Source organism: Urocampus carinirostris, chromosome 2 (genome assembly GCF_059441175.1).
Source record: "Urocampus carinirostris isolate Australia breed hairy pipefish chromosome 2, RoL_Ucar_1.0, whole genome shotgun sequence".
In the NCBI taxonomy this organism is placed as follows: Eukaryota; Metazoa; Chordata; class Actinopteri; order Syngnathiformes; family Syngnathidae; genus Urocampus; species Urocampus carinirostris.
The window spans coordinates 34,390,831-34,403,471 of NC_142350.1; the positions used below are offsets into that span (position 1 = coordinate 34,390,831).

General features: G+C 40.3%; 1 protein-coding gene across 1 annotated transcript in view; it reads right to left on the reverse strand.

Annotated features, from left to right (window-relative positions):
• Window positions 1-12,622, reverse strand: part of gpd1l (glycerol-3-phosphate dehydrogenase 1 like) — a 16,880-nt gene extending 4,258 nt beyond the window's left edge. The window contains exons 1-7 of the mRNA XM_088326270.1: window positions 12,107-12,622; window positions 11,646-11,823; window positions 10,500-10,640; window positions 9,608-9,746; window positions 6,441-6,553; window positions 3,650-3,886; window positions 3,457-3,563 (exon numbers count right to left, since the gene is read on the reverse strand). Of these exons, the coding sequence (XP_088182396.1) occupies window positions 3,457-3,563; window positions 3,650-3,886; window positions 6,441-6,553; window positions 9,608-9,746; window positions 10,500-10,640; window positions 11,646-11,823; window positions 12,107-12,150 (959 nt within the window). The 5' untranslated portion in view covers window positions 12,151-12,622. The remainder of the gene's footprint in view (window positions 1-3,456; window positions 3,564-3,649; window positions 3,887-6,440; window positions 6,554-9,607; window positions 9,747-10,499; window positions 10,641-11,645; window positions 11,824-12,106) is intronic.
• Between the last annotated feature and the right edge of the window lie 19 nt (window positions 12,623-12,641).

The window sequence follows — 12,641 nt, forward strand, 5'->3', positions numbered from 1 at the left end:
CAGGTCAGGGGAATTAGCAGGCCAATCAAGGACAGTGATGCCATGGTCAGTGCACCAGTTACTGGTGGTTTTGGCACTGTGGGCAGGTGCCAGATCATGCTGGAAAATGAAATCCTCATCTCCATAGAGCTTTTCAGCAGATGGAAGCATGTAGTGCTCTAAAATCTCTTGGTACACGGTTGCATTTACTCTGGACTTGATGAAACACAGTGGACCAACACCAGCAGCTGACATGGCTCCCCAAACCATTGCTGACTGTGGGAACTTCACACTGGATTTCAAGCAACTTGGATTTTGCTCCTCTCCAGCCTTTCTCCAGACTCTGGCGCCTTGACTTCCAAATGAAATGCAAAACTTGCTTTCGTCTGAAAAGAGGACTTTGGACCACTCTGCAACTGTCCAGTGCTTCTTCTCCATAGCCCAAGTCAGACGCTTCTTCTGTTGTCTTGAGTTCAGAAGTGGCTTGACCATGGGAATACGGCTATTGTAGCCCATTTCCCGGACACGTCTGTGAACTGTGGCTTTTGATACCTGGACTCCAGCTTCAGCCCACTGTCTTTGAAGCTCCCCCAAATTCTGGAAGCGGCTCTTCTTCACAATTTTGTTAAGGCTGCGGTCATCTCTCTTGGTTGTGCAGCGTTTCCGGCCACATTTTTCCCTTCCAACAGACTTTTTGTGGATATGCTTTGAAACTGCACTCTGTGAACAGCCTGCTCTTTGAGAAATTTCTTTTTGTGTCTTACCCTCCTGATGGAGGGTATCAATGATGGTCCTCTGGACAGCAGTCAGATCAGCAGTCTTCCCCATACTTGTGATTTAGTTTACTGAACCAAGCTGAGTGTTTTTAAGGCTCAGGAAACCCTCGCAAGGTGTTTCGAGTTAATTAGATGATTCAGGTGATTAGTTGAATAGCCTACTTGTATACTTTTTCATGATATTCTAATATTTTGAGATAGGATTTTTGAGTTTTCTTAAGCTGTAAGCCAAATTCAGCAGTATTAAAATAATAAAAGGCTTGAAATAGTTCAGTTGATGTGTAATGAATCCAGAATGTATGACATTTTTGTTTTTTTAATTGCGTTACAGAAAATAAAGAACTTTATCACAATATTCTAATTTTCTGAGACAGTCCTGTACATGCACCTCTCAAGGTTTCTTAATTTTCCTCATATTGAGGTTTTTGAGTTTTTCCTTGCCCACATGTAGGTTTTAAATCAGGGGATGGTGTAATAATAGTACGTAGTTTGCACGCCGATCTCGGCCAACGAGATCTCGTTGTGTAGTGAAAGGAAGTCAGTCTTTTTTTAGAGAACCGGCTTTTTTGGCTCAACTCATTAAAAAGAGCCGGCTCTCAAACGGCTCACTTGCTTTGATGATTGATATTACGAATTATGTTGTATAAAGAAGTTAAGAAAAAAAGGAAGTATAAAAGGAGGAAATTTAAAAAAAAAAGACAGGTTTGTGGTTATCCCTTTAATCGGTATATTACCAACAATAATTTGATGCAGAAAATTAATTAATAATTTGATGATTAAAACTGAATGAATATATAGATTCATATTATATATTTGTCGCCGATTTACGATTTCAACCTCGATAACACTAAATTTTGGGGACCCATAGATCTCTGTTGGGACCCATAGATTTTTGAGCATGCGAGTCCCCGGGACCCATCGCTTTTCTGAGGTAAAATGAACACTGGTATTAGTATTTTCACACTGCGTTGCCCGTCAATGCCAAGGTCCGGCTCATCTCCAAAGAGCAAGTGACGCTTTACAACAAATAAAACAACTGCGATCAGATGATGTTGTATCTCAGTCAGATTAGGATGCTTCTCCTTCTACTGGTAACCATGGAAATCATTGCTATCCCTTTCATGTGAGGGAGCAAACCACTACCCTAAAAAACGCCCTGGAGAGGGATGAGCCAGAATAAACAACATAACAACCTGTATGAGCTTTTGTTTTGGGGGTATGCTACGCACAAATTTGCAAATACAATCAACGACTTCAGGCCGGTCGCCCTGACATCACATGTGATGAAGACCATGGAGAGGCTGCTGCTGCACCACCTGAGGCTACAGGTCCGTCACGCCATCGACCCACTGCAATTTGCTTACCAGGAGAAGGTGGGAGTGGAGGATGCTATAGTATACATGTTACACCGATCCCTCTCTCACCTGGATAGGGCGAAGGGGGCTGTGAGGATTACATTTTTGGACTTCTCCAGTGCCTTCAATACCATACAGCCTCTGCTACTGAGTAGGAAACTGACAGAGATGGGAGTTAGCTCACACCTTGTAGAATGGATTACTGACTACCTGACAGGCAGACCCCAGTATGTGAAACAGGGGGGCTGTACATCGGACACTGTGGTTAGCAGCACAGGATCTCCGCAGGGGACCGTTCTCTCTCCGTTCCTATTCACTCTATATACATCGGACTTTAAATACAACTCTGAGGCCTGCCATGTGCAAAAGTTTGCCGACGACACTGCGATCGTGGGATGTATCAGAGACGGGCAGGAGGAGGAGTACAGGAAATTGATTCAGGACTTTGTCCGATGGAGCGACGCAAACCACCTGCACCTAAACACCACCAAGACCAGAGAGATGGTGGTGGACTTCAGGAGAACCAGAACTCACCCGGTTCCTGTAACCATCAAGGGAGAATGTGTAGAATTTGTCCAGACCTACAAATACCTGGGTGTGCAGCTGGACAACAAACTGGACTGGTCTGCCAACACAGAAGCTCTATGTAGGAAAGGGCAAAGCCGACTTTACTTCCTCAGAAGGCTGGCCTCCTTCAACATCTGCAAAAAGCTCCTGAAAATATTCTATGAGACAGTAGTGGCAAGCGCCCTCTTCTATGCGGCAGCGTGTTGGGGAGGCAGCGTCAAGAAGAAGGATGCCTCTCGTCTCAATAAACTGGCTAGGAAAGCGAGCTCTGTTGTGGGCAAAGAGCTGGACAGCCTAACAACAGTAGCTGAGAGACGAGCACTGAAAAAGCTGAGGTCAATCATGGACAATCCATCGCATCCACTACACAGCATTATCTCCAGACAGAAGAGCAGTTTCAGCGACAGACTGCTGTCACTGTCTTGTACTACGGACAGACTGAAGAGATCTTTTCTTCCTCATGCCATGAGGCTCTTTAACTCCACCCGGCAGAGTAAAGGCCCACATTAAACCACACCACCTACATTGGATATTACCGAATCTTTCTGCAATATGTATTCTGTGTAGCACTATTTAGTTACTCTATATAACACGCTACAGTGGGCATTTGCACGTCACACTGGGTATTTGTATATTGCATTCTTTTGGCTTTATTATTGTACTGTTCTCAGCTCAGGGATGCTGCTGGAAATGTGAATTTCCCTTCGGGGATGAATAAAGTATCTATCTATCTATCTATCTATCTAATATGATGGAGAAGTAAAAAGCAGGACACTAACTTGTTCACCAGGCCCTTCTGCTTGAGTATGTGGTAAACTTCAGCTGAGGTCGCAGGACCCTGCAGCTTCTGACCGTTAAGCATCTCCTTCTCCAGTTCTTCAATGGTCTTGGGAGGTATGGTCAGTTCAGGAGACAGAAATGATTTGGTGTTTATATTTCAAACATGCCCCTGGTCTCATCTTCTCCTTATACCTTCCCGGTGGTGGCGAAGGCCTCGGCCACCCGTCGATTTCGTCCTCCGTAGCAGGTAGTGATGAGGTCAGCCACGCCGCAGCTTTCAAGGAAGGTCGCCGTGGAAATGTTGTCGTTCTTGGAGAAGAGTTTGGCGAAAGCGATCATTTCCATTAGGCCCAGGCGGATCACGGCCGCTTTGGTGTTGTCACCGCTGCGCAGCCCATCGCAGAAACCTGCGCCCACTGCCACAATGTTCTGAAAGAGGCGAGAAGACAAAACCAATTTGTGCTCATTTTAGGGAGCGGCCATGTATGAATGAATGGACAAAAAATATTTGAATCCGTCTTTCTATCATTCCAAACGGATTGTTTCTGCTCTGTCTAACGCAGGTGTCAGGAGCCGCATGCGGCTCTTTAGCGCTGCCGGGTGGCTTCCTGTTTACAAATTGAAATGATCAGAGAGAATATACATTTTTCTTTTAATATGGTTTTAGGAGGACAAACATGACACAAACACTAAATATTTTCCGATGCTGTTAAAGAGTGTGGAATAAATACACATCGCTACTTCGCGCTTCGATTATCGCTGGTTCATTCCTTCAAGTGTTTTGAATTGAATCGTCTTTATTGTCATTGATATCAACGTAGCGCTCATTGTGGTCAGAGAGAGCACACAGCAAGTTTCTGCACAGGCCAGATTGTGTGTGCATGAATTAGGTGGGCGTAACGGTTTGTGTACGCAACTGATAGCCAGGGTGGGCATGTGCAGTCTGAAAAAAAAAAAAAAAACGGGAAGGATAGTGGCGGCTAGCTTTTAGCAGATCATTACATTGCAAAGAAATTCATTAACTAAATTGGACTCTAAAGAAAATCAGAAGAACGCAAAGAAATGCTGATCACCACCGGGTGCCCCATAGATTGTGCGTCATCGGGAGAGAAAGTAATAGCGAGGCTGAAGGTACGGCCTACTGCTACAGCTAAGCTAACAATCGTCACAAACTACCCCTGCAGAGCCTGTATTCCAGCAATGCCAGCTCCTTTAAACATGAAAAAACACTACATTTAGGACTCTTATTTTAATGATTGTGGAGACTTGGCTCAAATCGAGGACATCCGATGCTAGCGCGCAGCTAGACAGCCACTCTCTAAATTGCTTTCTTACTCTGAAAGGAGAAGCTCTCCAATTTCCTTTTACTTTTGTATAATGACAATAAAATCATCCATTCAAATGCAATTATGTATTGTGTGTTACTATTTGTAGATCTATATTTGTTATTTTGTTACAGTCATATACTCTGTCGGTAATAGCGTCATCTTGAAGTAAGTTGTTCCTGTTCTATTTTTGTACTACCTTAAGTCGTATGTTTAAACTTGCTCACGCTAAAAAATGTTAATACTTTGTCATCAATACTTAAAGGAGCTGTACGGAATTTTGAACTTTTTAGCTAGCAGCAGCTGTCTCCTGGCCTGTGTCATCATTGCAGCCTATTTCAGCTCGTTCATGATCCGTGTGCAAGTACGTGCAGTTCTTAGACACGCTCAAATAAACTCTTCCATTTTCATCTTTCTTGGGGTTTGGAGTTTAGATTGTAATTGAAGCCCTCTTCTTAGTTTCGGTATACAACACTAACAAAACATTAAAAAAAACAAAGTAAAACATTACGTTACTCTCCAGCAAACATCCCCTCATTCCTCCTACCTAATGTGATTTGCTAGGAATAACTTTGTAAAAAAAAAGAAAAGTGGTGGGAAAAAAGATGAGGGCTCTTAAACTCAGTTGGGCATTATGAACCAAAACTTAATAGAGAAAACAATGAGAAAATTCCACTTTCAACTTCTTAAAGTGAAACCTCTAACGAGATAGATATAGATAGATAGATACTTTATTCCTCCCCGTAGGGAAATTCACACTTCCAGCAGTATCCTTATGTTGAAAATAAACGCATCCCAACTTGACATAAAGCACAACCAAACTCAGTTTTGCTTCGGCTCTATTTCTAAATATGCACACTTTTACGGTTTTGTGTGTGTGTTTGTGCATGTGTGCTTATTGCACCCACTCTATTTTTGTAAATGCAGACTGTGTGTGTGTTGTTGTTGTAAGGCGGACATAGTAGAGGATACCATGAGAATGTTAAAGGGTGAAGTGTGTGTGTGCGAATTGTTGCAACTCGTCATTTCTGCTGCCGTTTTATCAGGTGTGCGTTAAAGACCGCAATGGCACACTTAACAGACTTCGCCTTTTAATACAGTCCGCCCTATGGTCATCAAAATAGTCATTTAATAAATAGATTATTGTGATTGAAAGTGATTGAAAAACTGTAAATACATTTGATGAACATTAATGAGCATTAAGATGTATTTTCTTTATCATTTTGTGACTTCAGTTTTTGAATCCTCTTGTGTTTGCTGTCTATGAATAGCATTTTTAGATAAGTAAAGAGTTTTATCCCACATGTTTGGTATCGGTCTGTTTGATTCTGGATAAGCTTGTATTTCAACCCTTTGACAAGTGTGACTGAATTACTTTTTTTTAAAGAAGGGGGTGATGCAATGTGTGCCTGGTGTCAGATTGGATTGGATCCAGTTTTAAGATTGTAGATGGACAGAGGGTTTAAAGTGCTATGCTACAGCTGCTGTCACATTTCTCAGCTTCCAAACAAACTAATATCCATTAGTCAGCAAGCGTGAATGCTGCAAAAGGAACACTTACTGACCTTTCAGAAATGAGCCTCCGCAGTCATGCTGCAGTTGGGCTAAGTCATTACTTTGAGTGAGAACATTTAAAAAATATATATTATTGTGTTTACCTTCAATGCTCCGCACAACTCCACAGTATCGGCATCATCCACCACTGTAATCCGGAAGTTGGGAGTTTGCAGGAGCTCTTTGAATAGGAGGCCGTTCTCCAGAATTTTACTGCCTATACACAAAAGCAAAAAGTATAATCAACTGGCTAGAAAGGCAAGGAGAACATACGGTTAAGCCCATTCTTCATGATTTCCACAACATTACGTTTAATTTACGGTAAGTGAAATAACTACGACAGAATAGAAGTACAGACTTTGAGGTACAATTATGAGGGGTTGAGATGGAATAACTGATTAAGCATGCAGAATTACTTTAGCTATTCTTATTTCAACTGCAGGTTATTTCAGTGCCACAAAACTAATTGGAAAATATGATTATTTTAAAAATATGTTCTATCCTTTGTGACTGACAGGTTGAACCCTGCAACCAGTCCACATCATCAAATGTTGCATTCCTTTTTTGGGGGGTTTAGAAGCCTTCGATAATGCTATCAACTTGTTGCTGGTTTGAGGATCTTTCGAAACAAAACTTGGTCTTGAGCAAGTGCAAATGTACAACTAGGGTATGGCGACTGTCTCTTACCCGTCACAGAATATTCTACTTTTTGTTAAATTTAGCTGCATTTTGGTCATAGCTCCTCATCTCATCGGTCAGGTTCATCTTACTCAGATGTGGGAAAAAAACTAATGTGTTATAAAAAAATAAAAATAAAAAAAAGCAGCAGCATTATTTTTTTCGTATTTTCTCAGTTTTCTTTACTTTATATGATGTTTACAATGTAAAGAGAATGTCGAAAGTCTGATTTTGTCCCCAAACCTTGATTTGGACATCCGTTTTGAACTTTCAACAAACTGCAATTAATGCAATGTAAATTTGTTGTAGCAACACACATAACAAGAGCGATTCTGATTCCGATGTAGGGTTTACAGAGTAGAAATTCAATGAAGGCAAAAAGTAAAACAAAAAAAACAAAAAAAAAAGACCAAAACAGAAATGCATTTTTTTTCGTTCACATGACAGTGACTGAAGGCAAAGCACAAACGAAGAGCCAACTCCTGACTTTTTACACAACATAACTGATGAAACGTTAAAAGGAAACCCCCCCAGCAGCTTTGGTATTTTTGGAGCCTTTTAAGTAAATTGTCCATATACAATTAATGTCTTTAAAAAATGTCATTTGTTAAAGGCTATAAGTTTAACCTCTTGCTTCAAATTTGATTGTAATGACTCTAAAAAGGTAGCAGATAGTGTGCACTAATACAGTTTTCATTCATGACTGCATTCTGAAATTGTATTTATCACAGTCATGTAAAAACACTTGGGTCACTCTCCTAATATTTTGGGTATGTACGTGATCTGAGATAAGAATTAAAAGGGAAAGTATGTATTATCTGACCCCTAGATGTCGCTCTACAAACGACTGCAACAAGAAACGACTGCTAAAAAAGTACAAGAATGAATACAAATGACGGAGACTCAAAATGGCAAAACCACACGATTGGTCTTCTCATTGTTTTTATCCCAAGCTTTCACAAGATTTTCTTAATACAGACGCTGCCCGACTTATGAACGACAAAAAATTCTGGACAAGCGTTCGTAAGTTGCTTTAGTACTATATTTTGTATGTTTAGGGTTTATATAAGTATGTTTAAGGCTTGTATAAGTAACCTGTATTGTTTTGTACTAAAAAAATAAACATTTCATGAAATAGTATGCTCTATAAAAGATGAATAAAGTGATGTTTAACTTACTTTTGGAAGATGGGCTTCAAGAGGTCCATCTCCGTGATAAAAAGTGGCCGAAAAAAAGCCTTCCGACCATTTTCTCAACCGTATCAAGCTTTCTTTATTCCACTTCAATTTCAAAAGAAACAGCTCACCTCTTCTTTACACTTTACACCAACCATATTTAATGGATGCACAAGATATTAAACAATAAAAATGTCTAAATTTGTAGCGCACTGGAGTATAGACCACAGGTGTCAAACTCACGGCCCACGGGCCACATCCGGCCCGGCGTACAATTATATCCGGCCCGCGAAATCTATAATGGCCCGGGTCCATGAAACCCTAATAACTTTCAAATTATACTCTGATACTAAAAACCACAATGGCCAAGGAAATTATGTTAACTGACATTGCCGGTAAACCCGTGTGTCTCATTTGTGGAGATTTTGTGGCCATAATTAAGGAATTTAATGTAAAACCGCACTACAAGACAAAACTTCAGAGAAAGCTGAAAAACCTTGAATCCATAGAAAAGATACAGAAAGTTGAAGAGTTAAAGAAGAATATGAAGATGTTTTTCACTAAAGCAAATTCCCAAAGTGAAAAGCACAAATTTTATTTTTATTTTCCGATTTTCATTTTTATAGTTTTGAGATATTTTTATGGAGAGCAACAATTTTTAATTCATTTAATGTTAAAAATGTGCTTATTCTGGAATAATATTCCCGACTGTTTTAAATTCATATTTATTTATTTATTTTTAAAAAGGAAAGTGTATTCGTAATATTTATCCTGTTTGGCCCGCAGCCAAAGGTATGGTTTGAGTTCTGGCCCTCTGTATAATTGAGTTTGACACCCCTGGTATAGACACAGTATAGACAGTATAGAATGTTTACACACTAACTAAGAAGAGAAAGCGAGGTGGATGCTGGGTGACCTCTCACAGCCCCACACACCGCTAGCGGCGGAAAGAAGCACTACCTGTCCTGGGAAAAAGGTGTACACAATACAAAATCTAACTTACACCAATGTCCGGATTTTTTCGACATCCTGTCCGTATCTACCGTTTTTCGTAAGTCGAATGGTCGTAAGTAGGGGAGCGTCTGTAGTTTTTTTCTGGAGTATCCGTAACAGCAAGATGGCAGAAAATTATGTGAGCTCCCTCTAAGTGAGGCTCAAGTTATGTAAAATGAATGAAAATTAATTGTCCAACAAGTATTTTTTAAACGCACGTTCACATGATAATCAATATCTTAATTTATGATTTAAATCAAAGTAGTTGTTGACATATTATTTACCACTTCACAGCTCACGGTGCACAGATCCCTTAAATAGGGAGATGTTAAACAACACACTGTCCCTTTAAGTAAGCTTAGGAAAAATGACTACATTGAGTTATCCTTAAAATGTAACGCTTGTTGATTGTTTGTTCCACTCACCAATGGTGGTTTCGCAGAACTTCTCAGCTGCCACCTCATTGGCAATGTTTGCACCCATTAGAACGCTGACATCAATGCCCATCTTCTCTCTGATTATGTCAGAAATCAGCTTCAGGCCCTCGGGTCCTTCGTCTATCCCCTGAGGAAAAAGATTAATGAGAATAAGAGTTCATGGTTGTTTTGGTTCTTGAAAATATTTGGTAGAAATTACTGTATAGCAATAGCTATGCGAGCCAAACTAACCTATAGCCATGCCCCAATTTGCTATTGCTGGTGTTGAGCAGTCGTGGAGCACCTTCTGTGAATACTCACACTATAAATCTGCCTTTACGAATAATGACTCTGTCCGTATTTTATAATCAGCCTTTTAACCTAAATAGCTTGAGGAATTTTCTCCCCAGCGCAAACGCACACACAAACCTCGTTTGGCTAAGTGTTGTTTTGGCTTTCATCTCAGTCATCAGTGCAACAGGGAAAATGGAGATACAAGTCTGATCAAAATGAAAGCAGCCTGTCACATCAGAGATTTTTTTGTGAAGCTCAAAGATTTATGAGCACATTGAATGCATTTCAGAATCCTGAATAGGTAAAAAAGAAGTCACTTCAGTGTGGCTTTTTCTTATTCTGTTCTGAATATTTGAGGGGCTTTTGATGTTGCCGTGTCCACATCTTGCATAACAGAATCCCTATTTGCATTGTCTGAAATGAACATTCACTGACTCACTTACTCACTGGAAAGTGCTGATCTCACACCTCTCGCAACACTCCAGGTGTGTGTCTGTGTTTGTTTTGGGTGTTGCAGATGAGGTGATGTTTGAGCAAAATAGCCAGAATCATTGTGTGGAGCTTAGCTCTTTGCAGTTTAGTATTCAGGAGGAATTATTGCTCTTACCTTAATGAGTGTGATTCCTCGAGCTTTGGTTGAAACACAGCCCACCATTTCATCACACAGTTTCCTGATGAACTGGTGGGGCACCACAAACACCAGAAGGTCTGCTCCCTCAGCTGCATCACGGAGTTCTGGAACAGCCATCTGTCAACGTAGAAAAGATAATATTAGGAAATGAAGAGATTTAGTTTGCCGGTTTGTAGCAGAAAAAAATCTTTAGACAAACTATCTGTTGCTGATATGGCCATGACGTTTTAATTGTTAGGTTGATCCAAGGCACACTGAGGACATAACACCAATGACCTTTTTGACGAAAAGAGCCATAAAAGAAAAATATTTGTCTTTTTTTTTGCGAGCCACACCACATATTTGTAGACAAAATTCAACAAAACCACCAAACCCGCACTACAGACAAAAGCGAACTCTTCAGCACATTTTATTTCAATGTGTGACGTTTGATGATTTGAAAAAAAATCTATGAAGTAATAATCGCGCCGATCAAAAAAAATATACCAATTAAAATTTGTCTCCCCTCTGCCAGTTACTTAGGATCGGTGAGGCTCATTTTGACCAACATTTTTGTCGTAAATAACGGGTTCAAATCAAGGTGCGCTCAGAGGTTTTTTTTCCACAAAAAACTGCAAACGAGAAGAAGGATATGAATGTATTTAGGGGAGGGCGCTATGTGTGCAGAGATCCACCCACCTTACCGCTCACCCAATCTAATTGCTCTGGTTGCTGGCGTTTTTTGGGTGTTCACAGATTGTTATGTGGGTTTTCATGATAAGGTGTTTCTCCAGTGAACATTGATTGTTCAATCAGCTTCTATAGGATTCCTTGGAAATTTAAAGCCAAAAAGGGGTCTGTTGGTGTAACACTGTGGGTGAAAACAGTAGTTCAAACTTTGCCCAGTATGTATTTGGACCTAAAAATAAATAAAAATGCGGTCACAGTGTTCCATCGACTTTGGTTATGTTAAAACTGGAAAGCCGCAGAGAAGATTATTTTGGCTCATATCTGGCTGGCAAGCCATACACTCCCAACTCCTGCATTACATTGTCAACATCAATTAAAGACATAGAAACCTAACACTAGCTGCTTGTGTAATACACATTGACTTAAAAGGAAACGTTATGGATGGATGCTTACCACATTATCAGGCAATTTGTAACCCGGCAAGTACTTGACATTCTCATGCTCGGTGTTGATTATGTCAGTGAGCTTGCGACCGTTGATATTTTCTTCAAACACCCACATCTTCACCGTGGTCGCAAAACACTGTAGTGACCTGGCATTATTTCCAATGATCCTAGCAATGGCTGACCCCCTAAGAAAGAATCAGACGGCGATTTTGACACTTGTTTAGTCCTGAATCATTTCGACAACGTAGAAATACAGATGTTTTCTTTATATAAATTGCAGTATAAGCCATCAGCTGAAACATACGGTAATGCAACTCATTCTACCGTAAAGTGACCGTTCACCAAGTACTCGTGAGAAATTGACCACGTATGGAATTATAACAATTGTCCACACTGATTGAAATCCTAACAGGCAGCAATAGTTTTGTCATTTTCGCTATCGGCAATTCTCGGATCATCAGAACTCACCAGTTTCCAGATCCGACTATGCAAACTTTGAGCGGAGACGCCATGGGTGGTATGTGTTGTATAAAATCAGCTTTTTGGCGTGTTTTTAAGAGTAACGTTCTTATTTTAGAAAACCCAGAGCAAGCTTCAAATAGGCGAGGACAGTTATCCAGCAGCGCCAGTTGGTTGGAGTTCAGTAGCAAGGGAGTGGTCACGTGACCACCAACCACATTTCAGTCGGGATTGCACGCTAGTAGATTGAACGCTAACTCCTACGTGAATCTTCGAGACGTCCACATTTAACTCTTTAACACGTAAAACTATTTTTTGGAGGAATTTTATAAAGTAAATTGATTCTCTGTGTTTATCTTTAGATGAGTGGGAAAACATGCAAATGTTATGTCTAGCTAATAAAGGGGATTTTCTTTTACCAAATGAAACCACTTAGTCGAGGGTTTTGCCGAACTATTTCAAGTACAAATGAGCAGACGTTATTTGTAAAAAAATCCTCGTGGTTTTATTATGTACAACGTTTGTAGAATCAGTTTGCACAATC